Genomic DNA, 17,183 nt, shown 5'->3' on the forward strand with positions numbered 1-17,183 from the left:
GCCGAACTGTTGGACTAGGCTTGCCTTGTTTTGTATTTCTCAAGATATTCTTTAGGCGCTGACAGAAGTGATGTTTTGTCACAGAAGTGATCAGCCATTGAAAGCACTCTACAACCAAGCACTGAGAGAAGTACATGGCTGCAGAGTACTTTAAAAAGTGCCTGATTGTCTGACAAATGAACCCTCATTACATGAAGGCTCAGACTAAGGTGCTCCAAAGCAGAGAACCTTCATTAACTTCTGTTAGTACAGGACAGGAGCAGAGCTAAGCTGAAGTAGCCAGTGCTGACTATAGGATGGGAGGGGAAAAGGAAGGGGAGAGATTTCTGTCTCGGGTTTGATCAGCCTGTGCTGGAGGTTTGGGCTGGTAGATTGGAACCACCCCCCAAGAGGAGGGAGGCTCCAATCCACCCACCCCACAACTCCAGTGCAGCACAGGCAAACCCCAGAATGGACCTCCCTCCCCTGCCTTCTCTCCCTTCCATCCTGAGACAGCACCAGGGCTGGGAGAGGTTGGTGAGGCTAGGGGAGAGAGGCTGCAGACATGTAGCCTCTCTCACTGGTTTGGCTCCAAAGTGAAGCTCAATCCCCCACCCTTCCAACCCAATAATGAACATCCGTTCGGTCGGGAAGGTCAGTCTATCGCATGGTGCTTTCTGTGAAGTGCCATGAGTTAGACTGGGGGAGCTGCATGTCTGTCAGCACCCTTTGGGATAGGAAATGTATCTTATCTATTGTCCCAGTCTTGCAGTCTAATCTACATGGGCGGACCCTGTATAGAGTCCTAGTGGGGGGGTCTATAGAATTCAGACTGTATATATAAAGCTCCATCTAAATGTATATCACTAAATAAATACCTTATAACAATGACTTATCACTGAGTCTTTAAATGTGGTTATGGAGAAAGCATTATGTACTTTTGAAACAATAGATTGTACAATTTTGTATAAAAGCGAGCAAACCTGATGGACACACAAAATAAATGATCTCTATAAAACAGCGCCAATCATACTCTCAAATTAGGCACTGACCTGCCCTCTCCCCACCCCACCTCCTGGCACACAGGCAATTTTATTGTAATTAATATCCATTATTTCAAAATTCAGATAATTTTGTTCTCATTCAAGTGAGGTGTCAAGTTTCTCACTCAAGCTTAAGAACCTTTTTCAAATATTACTGCAAGAAATAAGTGCAAGAACAAAGCCCCTGGAAGCTTCTGCTCACTTTGAACAACAGTTGGATCTAAATATAGACCTGAACACATTTTGGCCCACTGGAACCAAATTCAGGACAGAACATCATTAGACACATATTAACAACCTTGTAGATCTGAATGTTTTTGGGGCTGAAGAAAAAGCATTTGTGTTTTATGCAATGCAACTTTTTTACACATTTAAATGCCTGAGTTTATCTGGCCCTGTGTCTAATTATAAAATAACACATTATTTCTGGAACATCCAGCAGGTAAAGTTTATGAGATGAAATACTGCTTTTCTTTTGTTTCCCTGATTTCATATATCATTTCTTTTCACTTCTGTACCAAAGCTAGACATTAGTTCTAGTTCTCACATTGCATAAGTTCCAAGAAGCATAACCAGAAAGTTATTGTGCCACAGGAAAGTTTCTAACTGGGTTAAGGACCATGTGTCAAGTTGACACTGTACATAGCATTTTTGTATTTCTACAGCTCACTATTGTTTCAGCAGGTCTTTGACCTGGTAATGTAAGTTTTTCCTCTGTCCTTGGATGTCAGCAACCCATCATTCAAATAGGAAAAAACAGCCACACACACTTCCTGTGACATGGTAGTAACTAGGAAGAGAAGCATCATGACAAAAAGGCTTTTGCCTCAAGCTGCCTTTGGTCAGAATACAGTAACATCTGATGAAATTTTTATCTTTTTAAAGGAGAGAACTAGGTAGAGAGCAGCTTTGGCCATACTTCAAAGGCACTACAAATCCAAAGGCAGTTTGCCTCTTGGCTGCTGCTCTGACTCCTGTGCACTGGCAAAATTCTCAGAAATACCAATGCTCACAGTTTCCAATCAGCACTATCAGGCCTGTGATTCCACACTGCATATTTGTATTTCAACCTGCTCTTTACCTATTCTCCCATGAGAGATTCAAGAGGGACACAGCTAAAAAAACAAAAAGTCTACAGGGCCTGATCCTATAAGTGATATCAGAATTAGGCCCTGTTAATATAACGGCTGGTAACATTTACCCAAAAAATTGCAATTCTTTAGGGCAGTTTGGAAGATTAGGCAGTGATAGCTTGGGAAAAAATATAACTTACTCTCATTTTCTACTTCTTGCTTCTGAAACTGCTCCAGGAGGCTTTGTGCCCTTTTCTCTGTGTCAGAGCCAGGCATGATTCTTTTAAGGTAATCCAGCAGTTTATGCAAACACACGTAATCCGGTGGCTCTCTGAAGTCTTCAGAACACGGATCAAGCCAGGCTCTCAAGAGTGAGGCTATTGTACTGAAAACAAATACATTGAAAAAATCTGGTCATATTCAATCTTTATAACAGCAACATTTGTCATTCAAACCCGTGTAAAGAAGATGAATATATTACCTCTGCTATTAGCGAGCAAGGAATTCTGATCTGGGGGCATTTTTACGTAATCATGGTCTAATCTCACTTACACACATTTTACCACTCTTAATTTCTGATCAAAATTAGTGAATGAGTACTGAATTGTATCCTCATGATGCAAAACCTAGGACAATCATAACTATTTTTAGCTGTATCAAAATCCTCCAATTTGATCCAGTATTATGGCAAACAAAGACCCAGGCAAAACACAAACATCCTGCCCCAAGCACAACCTTTACACAAAACATAAATCAAACTGGCTTTTATCACTTTGTACTTTTTTGCATTCCTTTCTTATTGCTACATTTGAGTCAATTTTTGCAGTGTTTCTCTCCTAGTGTAACACACACAAGAAATGAATATTTGAGTGGATAAATTTTAGCTAAGCAGTTGATACAGATTTTGAGGTTTGTCAGTGTCTCACCTTGCTTTCCCACAGACATGCATGAATAATTCCCATTATTGTGTATAGATATGATGCATAAAAATGTACGAATTACCATATGGGTCAGACCAGAGGTCCAACTATTCCAGAACACTATCTCCACAAGTGCCAAGTAGCAGATGTTTGAGAGGAAGAGTAGAAGAAACAGGATAGAGTAATGCATCCTCTATCATGATGCTTTCTAAGTCACCAGGCATACGTACATCCCTAGGTCCTCTGACTAACAGCCCCAGATTGACAAAGTTATACAGGATAGTTCCAATCTTTTTCTGAACTTGGTTATACTCCTGGCCTCCACAACATCCTGTGGTGATGTGTTTCACAAATTAATTGTGTGTGAAAAAGTACTTCCCTTTGGTTGTTTTAAACCTGCTGCTGGATAATTCAATGAGGTGGCCCTAAATTCTTGTATTGGGAGACAGTAAATAACAGCTCCCTGTTCACTTTTTCTATTAATGATTTCACTGACACCATAATATCTTCAGTCACTCTTTTCAAAGACTTTTTGAGCCTCTCTCACATGGTTGCCACTCCATATTCCATATAATCTTTATTGCTCTTCTCTGTACCTTTTCTTATTATAGTATATCCTTTCTGAGGTGGGGTGAACAAGAAAGGCTGTCCACTACTAGAAGCCTTTATGCCTTAGTTATATTGGCAAAAAAGGTGCTTTAATATAGAGATGAATCGAGCCTGAACAGACAAGGTTTATTATCAGCATACACAAATGCTTTAAAGTGGAATATTTAATACGGGCACACACACAGATATTCTATATCAGTGGTACCCAACTTTCTCATCCCGCAGGCTGAATGGGCATGGCCAGGTCCCTCCCAAGGCAGATCTAGCTGTGAGGGGCTGCATAGCCCAACTATGATTTGTATGCCCAGGGCAGGGGCAGGGCTCCAATGAGTGGCCCCAATCTGGATGCATGGGGGAAAAGCAGCCAGTCCTGGTCCCAGTCCTGATCTGGACGCATGGGGAGAGGGCAGTTTGAGCCAAAACCAACCCCAATCCAGATGTGTAGGAGAGGGGAAGGGAAGAGTGGCCCTGATCTGGATGTGGGGGGTGAGGTAACTGCCGGGTCCTAATCCAGACATGTTGGGGGGAGGAGGGAAAAGCGTGGCTCAATCTAGACTCACAGGGGATGGCCTAGCCCATATCCCTCTGCACAGGCAGGCTGGATCCAGCCATGTAGAGCTTCCACTGCTCCCTGCTGCCAAATGTCCGACTCATGGGGGAGCCCTGTGGGCTGGATGTTATGGCTCTGTGGGCCAGACTGGGCCTGTGGGCTGGAGGTTGAATACCCCTGTTCCATACCAAGCTCTAATGAGCCAAGAAAACCTGAAGGACAGCCTGTTCTGACTGTTCCTAGTTCAAGAAGATAGTAACATTTTAGCCTTCAAAGGCCTTGAGAGACATTAAAGTACCATTATTCTATTGATAGATGACATGGAGAGAAAGCAAACTACTTTTTATAAAAGCCCCTAATTTTATGTACCCAGCTTGAGATGCTTAGCACTTCAATTCACTGAAGCACTAAGGAACCAGAATTCTCAGGACTTGGGATTCTAAAGTGTAATACTCAAAACCTGAGACGCTCACGGTTAACAGCTGCTTTAATAATGTTGGCTCAAGTGACCAGTCGAAGTCCCACAAAATAATTTATTTTTGAGCCCAGACTTGTGCCCTTGTATTGTAAACCCTTTCCTCATTAACTGAAGTTAAGGTCTATTATGCCACTGGCTGCATAATGGAAAGGGGCACAGTGTGAGACTGTGCAAGAAGTTAGCTAAAACCTTAATGCTGCTTTACAGTTTCAGGTAAAAGGCAGGGTAGATTAGTACCTTATGACCTAAGTAGAGGGGTGTGTGTGTATTTTTAATGAGTTGAAGCTCACTTCAGATGATGTGAAAGGCTGTGCAGAAAACAGAGTATAAGAAGGAGAGAGAAATTAAAATACAAAAGACAAGAGGGGAGGAAAGAGAGAAAGAGCAGGGGGAGTGAGGGAACCACTTTGCAACCAAGAATCTCAAATAACCTTGCATAAGTATTACAGCATACCTTGTGATACAGCCATATGTCATTAGCTCCATTTTAAAAGTGGGGAAATTGAGGCAACTACATATTAACTATTTTGTCCAGAATTACATCAACTATAAATGACTGAGCTAGGTATAAAAATCTATATTGCCTGACACCCTATGATATGCTTTAATCATACTACTTGTCTTTTTCTGTTGAAGAAAATGGTTTTTAATCCTCCACTGGCTTACTATTTGACATATTTTCCCCTATTTAATCTAAAGCTTCTTCCACTTCCTTTTCTGACATGGACCACCATCCAATTTCTGGCCACAAAGAGTAGTTTGAGAGCAGCAAAATTGCTTGGTTAGACTGAGTGGCGGGAGCAACTATGAATGACAGGAGCAGAGCTTCACAAAGCCTTCCCAACCAAGTATACAAAACTTTCTTGGTTTAGGATTTCATTATAAACTCAGAACAGACCACACAGCTCAAAAGGTTTCTGAACAGTAGAAAGTGATTTTGGGCCAAATCCTGCCATACTTATACAAACAACACTCTTATCGAGTAAAATCTGAGAAAGGATGTGACAGTCTAAACCCTTTGTGTTTGTTAGCTTTCTTCTGAACAGACCTTGCCCCTCCATTTGACCATAGGGCGGCAGCCTTATTGTGACACAGACTGGAACTTGTGACCCAGTCATCTGTGGGTCAGATGTCTCTTTCCCCCAGTGACCTGCCAGTTGCCAACTCCTTTGGGGCACAGGTCAGCTCAAATGCTTTGGAGCAGCAGGCTCCACAGCAGAGAGGAGTGACGTGAGGGGGGACAGGCAGCACAGTGCAGCTCCACGACACAAATACCCTGTGCCGAACTGGTGCCCCATGTGGCCAGATCAGCAAGCTCCTTTGCTGGAAATAAATGTAAAAGATACGTTTATTACAAATATAGATTTTTCTGCTTTTATTTCCATACTGTGTGCTCAAGAAGTTTCTTTCTGTGTTAGAGGTACCAGTGGAATTCAGGCAACAAACTGGATTGAGCATTCTCTTGCAAGAATTTACCATTTTGATGCCAATTTCAAACTGACAGCTCATACACAGCTTTTTTGTGTTAATATTGTTTGACACATTTGTATATTTAGCAGTTTCCAGAGGCTCTGATGATAGACACGTTCAAACATACACTACAAAATAAACAAAGTTTAATATAAACCCAATCTCACAAAGTGGAGTTGAAAAGTTCATGGCACAGACACTGATTTTGCCAGCAAAGCCATTTCAGTCAAGAGGGAAGAAGGAAAGAAAATAAAAAGTATGTTGAGCAGACAGTGGCTGCAGCCTGCTGACCTATCACCTGATTATTTAATTGGTATGTCAGGGGGAGAAGTTTTCTGGAGAAGGGTTGGACAAGTGCCCATATTGTGTAGCATCTCTATGCTGGATGTCCCTGGGAAGAAACTGCCTGTACTCGACAGACCAAGAAACAGATAGGAATGGGAGACCTCTAAGGAAAGCAACATTAGGAAAGCAACGTCACGGAATCCATTATTTATCCATGGTTTGCTCACTATAACTCTCCATCTGACATTGCACATTGTAGTGTGCGTGTGTTGTTGGCTGTAGAAGAATATTTTATTCTGATTCTTGTTTTAAAACCAATACATTGGCAGGCTTGATTCAGTAATGAGTTTAAGCTCTATAGTTGTCAGAGGAGTTCCTGATAGGAAGCTTGTCTATGACTGGGCACGTAAGATTTTTAAAATTCTGACTCAAACCAGAAGTGTTCAGGGAGCTGGAAGGGGGCAAATGTAATTTTTGCCACCTTTAAAAATGGAGATTACAATCCCACACTTCAATGGAATTTTTCCATATTGTGATGTGATGTGATGTGATGAGACTGTAGCAACCCCAAAGCTTTCATGCTCAAAATAAACAGGACATGGCAAACTAAAGGCAGAGAGTCCTCTATGGGTGCTGACAGACACGGAGGTCCCAACTGTAACTCATGGCACTTTCACATAAAGCTCCATGAATTAGAGTGACCCCCCCCCAACCCAAAAGATGTTCATTGTTGGGTCAGGGGGCGAGTGAGATGGAAATGAACTACACTTTACAGCCAACCCAGTGGAGGAGTCTGGATGCAGCCTCTCCCCTCTAGACCCCCCTCCCCCCAACTCCAGTGCTGCTCCAGTGAAGGAAGCAAGGGGGGAGAAAGGGAGGGGCGGGAAGGGAACTGCAGGCTGGGGTTCACCCAACCTGAGCTGGGGTGGGGCACGAGGTGGGGTGGGGAGGCTCCAATCCACCTGCCCACCCTCCAGCTCAGGTCAGGCAAACCCCAGCTCACAGCTCCCTCCACCTCCTTTGTCCCTGCTGGGGACAGCGGGGCATGCGGGAATTCCTTGCTCTCCCTGCTCACCATTGTTCCCTGAAGCCCTGCTTCCCCCCCACACCTAACCCCCATGACCTGGTGCAACAGGGAGCCAAGGAGCCACGCAGAAAACCTCATCACTCCTAGCCTCCCCGATGCCCCAGTGATGCGCCTCCTGTGCATGGGACTGCAATAAGGGCAGCAGCATGGGGCTGCACCCCCCAAAGCAGCAGGAGGCACTGCTGGCACATCATCAGGGCCACAGGAGGGTAGCTTGCACCAGTGAGGAATCCCTGCGTAGCCCTGCTGTCCCCAGCCACACCAGGTCATGCCCACTGGCTTCGAAGGGCCCCAGGAGAGGGAAACAGAGTAGGAGCTAAAGCCCACAGCCTGTGCTTGCCCCGGGTACAGATCTGGGGGTGCGTGGGTCTCCCTGCTTCCTGGGAATGCACACAACAGCGGGGAACTGGCCCACTCCCTCCCACTTCCCTGGACAATCCACCTGCAGCCCCATCCTGCTCCCTGCTGGGGCCCTGCAGCTGTGCATTGCAGCCCCAAGCCCCACCCAGCTCTCTCCTACAGGGGCCTCAATACCCCTCTCCCCCCCCGCTACCTGCCTGCTGGAGCTGCTCTGCAGGATGCTTGGGGCCAGGTGCATGTCTATGCACGTGGTGCCCCTTGTTTTTCTGGCTTCCTCCTGGTCCCTCCCAGCTCCCTTCAGGCTGGAACTCTGTCAGCCTGCAGGGAGCTCACTGCAAAATGGCAAAGTTCGCGGGTTTCTCTGATAAAATCCGTGTTTGCTTCTAGTAAAAGGCAAAATCCACTGTTTACTCCATTTTTCCATGGGAAACAGAAAACCCGGATCCCTGCTTATAGCTCTTGCACTCCATGCAAGAGACTACAATAGAAACTCACTTAGTCTCTTCTTAACTGAAAGAGTACTTATGACCCAAGGCCTTGAGGATAACTGTCACCTCTCCATAGGAATTTTCAGGACCACACCAGCCATCCTCCTGTACCAATATATTTAAAGAATGAATATAGGGAGATTTCATGGAATAAGCTTTGGTTAGGGGGTGTACCCTTAGTCAAGTCCAGCTGTACTGTCCCTAGGACAAAAAATGTTATGAAAATAAGCAATTGTTTAGCACAAAATACATTTGCACAGGGATTGTATGTGTAGTTTCTTCCTAAGTCAACTGGCCAGACAAAACATTCATTGCAATGTTATCCCTTTTCCTGAATTTATGCTACAGACCATAAACTGAACAGTGTTTTGCAACAGCTACTCTGACCACTCTCCTTTTTCCAACATTTTTTCACAAATGAAGTTAAATTAATTACATTTTCTCAATTTTATCCTTTTGAAAATAAATGGGGATTTATGCTGTTTGCTAAATCCTCAAGAACACTTCTGAATTCAGGAAAACTTGTACAACTATCAAAGAATCTCCCATTTATTTTCTTGCCATGATATCTAAAACTTAAACCCTTGTAGTAACTTTCTGTAGAAATATCTTTCTCTTCTTTTGACCCTGGGAGCAATTTATTTAGTTAGAACCACTATTGGTGAGAGAATAACGTTCTTCCTCAAAGATGAGAAGTCACTGTTATGCTCTACGTTAATTGTGATGCCATTCACTGTTTCTCTTCGCTCTTCTAACGTTTCCTTTTCCTTAGTTCTGTTTGTTTTCAGAAGTCTCCTACTTTCACATTTTAAATTGCCCTTCACTTGGCTCCTTACTTTTCCTCACTTAACCACATTGGTTTCTGTTGCTTTAGCTTAATTGACTTTACAGGAACGAATGTTGATTGTAGCTTCCCCAAATGAATTTTAAATGCTTCCCACTGTGGATTTCCAGGGCATTAGAGAATTCTAGCCAATTTTCTTCATTTGTCTTGCATTTCTTTAGTGTCTACACTCCTAAAACTGGTGTTTTCAGAGTATTATTATTTATGAAGCCCTGTAATGACACTGTAATGACCATACGTTCCAAAAGGAAAATTAAGCTCAAAAGGAAATAAAAGGCAAATTCTTTGTCAAACAGAGGCATAACTAGGAATTTTGGCACCCGGGGGGGAATGGGGGTTAGGAGGGAGTCAAGTACTTACTTCCTTGCACAGGGCCCATAGCAGCTGCTGCAGTGGTGCAAGCTCCCCAAACACAGACCATAGCTATGGTGGGGTAGATGCCCCTGGGGATGCCTTTCATAACCCACCTCTAACTTGGCACCCAGAGCTGGTGTCTACCCTTAGTTATGCTACTGACTTAAACAAAATCATAGCAACTGTCCAAAACACTGTAGTGCTGATATGAAAGGTTTGAATGGTTATGATTTTGAGTATAGAATACTGCATAACTTTGTATTAGAGGTGAATAAACAAGGGGTTTCACCTGATCAACATTCCCTTTACTTGGCTCGTTGTTTTTATTTCATGGGTCTCGAATGAGATTGGTCAGTTTGTATTTCGTCCTTGGGTGACCTCATTTACAGCTTCCTTTCTAAAGTTGCAGATTCCATGCTGTCTTCATTGTTATAGCTAAAGCAGATTCAGCAATATTCACTATGAGGCAAAAACAGATACCAGTTGTGTTTTTTTTAATTTAAGTTGTGTTCCTTGTCACTTGAATGATATGCAAGAGATACCAGTCCAGTCTAAACTATTTAAGTGAAAGTAATTTTGATAGGAAAACTAGTCTTCTCTATTTTTACCTTCAGAGCAACTCTACTGTTCCCCATGTCATTTGGAAGTCAAACCTCAATCGTCTGTTATGCTGACACAGTGGTAATGCTTGGGAATGTGGAACAAGAGAGTATTTGGGGCTTAAAGTTTAGGCATTCTTTGTACTACAGAAATTACTGGGTATGTTTCTTGATCCTCAGTTGGTTTGGCACAGACAAAAAACCTCTTTTATTGACCCTAAATGTCAATATCTTAGCAAAAGAAAATCAAAATATGAAAATCTCCATTAAACATCTGATACAAAAATCAGGAAAGTTTTTATGGTTTTGGATCTTTCTTTTCAGTATCCTTAAGAAATATAAGTTTGTATCAGGGCATAGTGAAGTTTTCCTGTATTTCATCAAAAGTATTAGTATAAATTAATGGATTCAAATGTGACTCAGTCTACTGCATACTAATTAAACATCTCCATTTTTATCTTTATTATAACCTTTTGTTTCCTCTGTCTCTTAAGTTCTTTGCTGTAGTAATTTAACTGGTTTAATATACAGTAAGTATTTCAAAGTATAGGCAAGGGCATAACATCGGAGGGCAATGAAAACGGTGAGCAGGGTGGGGCACACGGTTTATGAGGAGAGGCTGAGGAAACTGTGCTTATTTAGTCTAGAGAAACGAAGAAGAGGGGCTTTAGTAGCCGCCTTCAACTACCTGAAGGGAGGTTCGAAAGAGGATGCAGCTAGACTGTTTTCAGTGGTGGCAGATGACAGAACAAGGAGCAAGAGTCTCAAGTTGCAGCAAGGGAAGTTTAAGTTAGATATAAGGAAGACTTTTCTCACTAGGAGGGAAGTAAAACACTGGAAGAGGTTACCCATCGAGATTGTCAACTCTCCATCCTTGGAGGTTTTTAAGACCCGGCTAGACAAAGCTTTAGCTGGGATGATTTACTTGGGGATGGTCCTGCTTTGAGCAGGGGTTGGACTAGATGACCTCCTGAGGTCCCTTCCAACCCTCATTTTCTATGATTCTATGATCACATTGCCTCCAGTTAAAATTTGTTTGCATCTCTCCAAATCAAATTATTGAATGAGATGCCTACAGGATGTGCTTAATGGATATGGACAAGCATTAGTTCCAAGTCAGTGGCTTTTGCCAGTGTGGTTACACCTGTCTTTATCTCATTTCACAAACCACTTTGCCAGCTGGTCATCTCAAGAACTTAATACCTTGAAGTGAAGCTTTGTACCAAACAGATTTTATTAAGCTTGTTACAAACACGGCACTTATCTGTAGCATACAGCCACTTCCAGGTACTTTACTGGGGTACATGCAAATACAGTATTTTGCATAGCATAGGGTTTACTGGCCTCCATCTGTCCTGAACAAGCTCTGGCCATCGTTAAATACCTGCTGTCTTAAGTGAAGGAAACATTCAATTTCTTCAGTGCATTGCTTCTTTAATACATTTGTGACTCTGTTCGCGTGTCTAATTTTTGGGCACTGATACAGCAGTCTGTCAGCACTAAATTTGACCAGAATTCAAAATTAAAACTGGCTCTCTTCTTGGAATGGATATTGGACATGAACTTTTTCAGACAGTTGTGTATACAGAATTCAACCTCCCTCAAAAGTGGACACATTACTGATGGACTGTTTTACCTATCACACTCTATTCATTAAATGTTTTCAACAGGCCCTAGAGGCCCTAGACAGCAACCTTTGGCTTGGATAGACTGATCTCCTCCACAAAATACTCAAAAGCGGCTTGAAATCACTTGGATGTAATTTTCTCTTCCTAGTCTCCCATAACTAGGCCTCCAGTTTCAGCAGAGGAATTTTAGGTTGGAGATTAGGAGGGGCTTTCTGACTATATAGCTGGTCACACATTGGAACAAGTTACCTACAGAAATTGTGAAATCTCCATTCTTGTAAGTTTTCAAGAGTAGGTTGGACAGACACCTGGTTGGGATGGTTTAGTCAGGAATGATCCTGCCTTAAGCAGGGGCCTGGACTAGATGACCTTGTGCAGTCCATTCCAGCCCACATGGAACATCTGGTGGGAATGTACTAGGCATGCTACAATATTATTTTCTTCCTTACTTATACTCTTTCACTTGCCCTATATACTGAATAAGTGGCAACCAGGCTAGATGGCACATATCTGAACTACACAACTGAACTATAAAAATAGTTGTCTTTAAATTTAAATTTCTATATATTCAGTGTCTTCTATACTATTATATTGGCATACCTTTAGTATTGTTATTATTCCTCTTAGTTCTACATCTGATATTGATTATTTTTATTTTGCCTTTCTCTAAGCATTCCTTTATTCTGAACTGCTACACTATGCCTCACCTGATATTTTTCCTCTAATGTCAATAATAATCACAAACTAAATACTTTATTACTGATGCAAATAAATAAGAAAAGGAACAAAAAACTAAAAATAGAAGGCAACTCCCCTGAATTAATGACCAGGGACATGCAGGATGAGGGAAATCTCAGTGTCAGATGATCTCTTTCATAAAAAGCAGGGAAAAGTGTGAAAAGTCATTGAAAACTACTGAATTGAGGGGTCACACAGGCCACTAATAGCAACTCTCTTAAAAGGGATCAAGAGTGTAACAGGAGGAACTGCGAATAAAAAGTTTCAGCAACATGAAAAGCTAACATAACCATCCAGTCATGAAACCACTTCTTTACATGTGCAGGAGTTTGCAGGATTTGGGATGCATAAAATATTTATTTAAACTCCCAAGATGTGTGAGGATGTTTATGGCTTTGCCCTACCTGTGTTAAGTCAGAACTCTTTTAATTTATCTTGAGAGCTGAGTACTTTTGGGAAACTGCTTCAATTACTCACCACAGGGTACTGCTTTAGAAGATGACAATTAAAAAAATATGATGCAACACAACATATTGGCATCTCCATTAGGTACAAGAAAGCCAAATCTCCTGGCCAAAAATCAGACTGTTTGGATCTCCTGTGAGGATGTAAAAGGGCTGGAAAGAGGCCTAAACTGAGCCACAGGGAATTCCCTTTCTATGGTGGAATACTTGGTTGAAATGAAGCCAGCAGAGCTGACTCTACACCACCCTTTCTATCTGCCTTCTATGTAAGAAAGATGTGAATATACCTGGAGCGATCCTGAGCATGTAGGGGTCATTTAAACACCATTCTCAGCATGAAGGAACTGATGGGTGCACAGTATAATGTAGTATTTACACTTCATGAGAAAGGGCTATTATGGCCCAGAACCCTGCAGCAAACCTGTTTCTCTTACAAGTTGTTATACTGTCTTTATTATCCATGAAGTCTTATCCTAAATTGTTTTTAAAAACATAAATTTTATATAGTGTATTTGCATACAACTGGATGTAAATATGGTTTTAAAGTGTAAAGGCAAGCCTTTAAAATACAAATTGCAACTTCCTACTGACATGTCTTAATAGGCAGCTAGTAAAATATTGAGGGAAGAAGAAGAAACTGTTGACTATGTGATTCCTCATGTGAGATTTTCCACAAAAAAGGTTGACTCATGGTATTTCAAGCCACTAATATTACCGTTTCTGCCTCTTACTTCCTTAATCCTTATAAAAATGTGAGCACAAGCAATATCATTTTTCTCCTAGGAGTAAAAAAGTAATTCAAGCAATTATATCTGAATTAGAACCCCACAGCAAGAGAAATTCAGAGCTTTTGTTACTGCCAATTTCAGATGATAATCGCAAAATGATCCACTTCTCAAGCTCTATAAGTCAGTTCTGAGGCAAGTAATCAGACAAGCAATGGTGGGCAGGGGGGAATGACAGTGTAATTTTGTACCTATAAAGCATCTGTGTATTGCTTTGGTGTATTTTAATGTAAAATATTTGTATTCAATTTTCTGTAAAAACCCCCACCCTAACTGAGACAAAATTCAAGCATAATGTAGGAAGATCTACCACTCCTGTGGAGGTCTCTCTATGTCAAACACACCCTTAGAAATTTAAATATAATTTTTATGTCAAATGGATATAGTATTTGAATGTACAGTAGTATGACTTGCATAAATTTGGCATGCACTGGCTATGCAAAAATGTCAGTAACATGTCAAGAGGGAGGAAGCTGTGTGTAACTAGTACAACATATGAAGGCAACTAGTACAATATATTAAAAAGGTAGTGATTCTCAGATCCTTCCAAGGGTGCCACAGTGCTTGGCCCCTGTAACAAGAGGTAAGCAATTGCTCCTCCTCCCACTGAGCACCTTTGCCTCCTACAGACAAACAAAAACTGCAACTAGTCCTTGCCTTCCACAACTTCCATGATCCTAGCAGTGTGCTCTACCAGGAAGATGTGGGGCCGTACTTTTCATCCCAGCCCATCTCCCCTGCTCCTCTCATGCTCCCAGGGCCAGCAGGAGAGGCCACAGGTTCACATGACTCCAGCTGCCAGTGTGCGAGTTGCTGGAGGAGCACCCACAGCAGAGAGGCCTGCACTTGTCGTCCCCCTCACAACCAGAACAGGGGTGCGGAGGGAGCAGACGATGGAAAAAACAAGGCACATAGGGATAAGGTCTTGCCCCTGCCACCCTCACCTGGCACCAGCTAGATTCTAGCTCAGCGGCTCTCAACTGGAATGCTGCTAAATCCCAAAAACTTACGGAGGGATGTCTTGAAGCTAAAAAAGGAGAGAACCACTATGATAAAGTGTGGGTGGGTGGGCGTGGATAGATGTAACATCTGAAGTGCTTCAGACACCTTTGAAAGTACTTCAAAGCACAAGCTGAACAGATATATGCACTAGGGGTGTGTGAAATGGGCCCTATTTGAGTCAGATTTGGATTCAGCCTTAATCGGGAACAGTGATTCGATTCATTGATTTGGATCACTGTCCCTGATTCGATTCAGCCGAATCCGAATCTGAAGGTTCGATGCAGAGAATCAGCAATTTGGACATAGACACAGCTTTAAAATGCTTTTTCTACATACCTTGAGGTACCAGGCGCAGCTCATGAATGCTGCGATGCTGGGGCGGATGGAGCATCCCACTGGAGCGCGGGGCGTCCCCTGCATGCTCAGTGGTGAATCCAGAAGTGGACCAGACATACTTCCGGCGATCAGCCACAGGGTGGACCCCGGGTGCCCCCTCCCAAACCCAAGAGGCACCAGTCACCGAGCCAGGGGAGTATAGGGGGGCCCCCAGAGTGCTCTCTGGCAGACCCGAAAGTGGACCAGAAGTGTTTCTGGTCCACTTCCGAGTCTGCTGCTGAGCGTGCTGGGGACCCCCCCACGCTCCTGTGGGACACTCCGTGCACCCCAGCATCACAGCATTCACGAGCCACCTGCTACCTAGACGTATGTAGAAAAAACATTTATGCTGTGTCTATGTCCAAATTGCCAAATCTTTCCAAATCTATTCAGAGGGTTCCAATTCAATTTGGAGAGATTAAAGGGCCCTTTGATTCGATTATAGGCCAGTCAGTTTTACCTCAATCCTGGGTAAGCTTTTTGAGAGAATTATCCCAGTGCATGTCCACGAGGGGCCAGCAGGGGAGGTTATGCTTAGGGGCAACCAACATGGGTTCATTCGAGGCAGGTCCTGTCAGACCAACCTGGTGGCCTTCTATGAGCAGGTCACAAAATCCTTAGACACAGGGGTAGCAGTGGACGTAGTCTTTCTGGACTTCAGGAAGTCCTTCAACACTGTCTCTCACCCCATTCTCATTAAAAAACTAGGGGACTGGGGTGTTGACACCTACACAGTCAAATGGGTCACTAACTGGCTGGAGGGTCGCACCCAGAGAGTGGTGGTGGATGGGTCATTTTCGACCTGGAGGGATGTGGGCAGTGGGGTCCCCCAGGGCTCAGTCCTCAGACCCGCGCTGTTCAACATCTTCATCAGTGACTTGGACAAGGGGGTAAAAAGCACCCTGTTCAAATTTGCCGATGACACTAAGATGTGGGGGGAAGTGCTAGAAGGGAGGAATAGGCTGCAATTGGACCTAGACAGGTTACAGGGGTGGGCAGATGAGAACAGGATGGGTTTCAACACTGACAAGTGCAGGGCCAACCGCACCTTGTCATGCATCCACAGATGCATCTCGAGCAGGTCCATGCAGGTAATCCTCCCCCTCTATGCGACATTGGTCAGGCCGCAGTTGGAGTACTGCATCCAGTTCTGGGCACCACACTTCAGGAGGGATGTGGACAACTTGGAGTGGGTCCAAAGGCGGGCCACCCGCATGATCAGGAGTCAGCAGGGCAGGTCCTACGAGGAGAGGCTAAGGGACCTGAACCTGTTCAGCTTCCACAAGAGAAGGCTGAAGGGGGATCTAGTGGCCTGTTACAAACTAGTCAGAGGGGACCAGCAGGCATTGGGGGAGTCCCTGTTCCCCCAAGCACCACCAGGAGTGACAAGAAATAATGGTCACAAGCTGGCAGAGGGTAGATTCAGACTAGACATCAGGAGGCGCTACTTCACTGTCAGGGCGGCTAGGACCTGGAACCAACTTCCAAGTGAAGTGGTGCTGGCTCCTACCCTGGGGGGCTTTAAGAGGAGGCTAGATGAATATGTTTGACCCCAGTGCTCTTTCCTGCCATGGCAGGGGGTCGGACTTGATGATCTGTCAAGGTCCCTTCCGACCCTACAAACTATGAAACTATGATTCGGAGATTCAGCCACTGAATTGGGCCGAATCTCCGTCGAATTGAATCAGGGACCAAAGCTTCGCACAGCCCTAATATGCACTCCCTGATATGCTACAAATATGGTGTTAGCACTCCAAAAGGAATGCTGAACAAAATAACCTGGGGGCTACAGAGTCACACTGACAGTCAGCTCCGCTCCCCATCCCCTGTCATCCCACCTGGCTGAAGAGCATAAGAGTGTAAGTAACTGCAGTGACTTCGAAGTGCCCCAGGTGGGGGGGGGGGCGGCGGCAGGGGGAAGAGGGAACAGTTTAAATGCTTTAAATGTTATGTTTATCTCCACCTGGTACACATGAATGGGGGTGTGTGTGTGTGTGTGTGTGTGTGTGTGTAGATGGGCAGTGCTGCTTTAAAACACAAAATATGCTCCTG

The 17,183-nt window shown here is 43.6% G+C and overlaps 1 protein-coding gene across 1 annotated transcript in view; it reads right to left on the bottom strand.

Annotated features, from left to right (window-relative positions):
• Window positions 1-17,183, bottom strand: part of RGL1 (ral guanine nucleotide dissociation stimulator like 1) — an 83,995-nt gene that overhangs the window by 8,547 nt on the left and 58,265 nt on the right. Inside the window, exon 5 of the mRNA XM_006025389.3 lies at window positions 2,296-2,480. Coding sequence (XP_006025451.2) covers window positions 2,296-2,480 — 185 coding nt within the window. The remainder of the gene's footprint in view (window positions 1-2,295; window positions 2,481-17,183) is intronic.

Source organism: Alligator sinensis, unplaced genomic scaffold (assembly GCF_000455745.1).
Source record: "Alligator sinensis unplaced genomic scaffold, ASM45574v1 scaffold471_2, whole genome shotgun sequence".
Taxonomy (NCBI): Eukaryota; Metazoa; Chordata; order Crocodylia; family Alligatoridae; genus Alligator; species Alligator sinensis.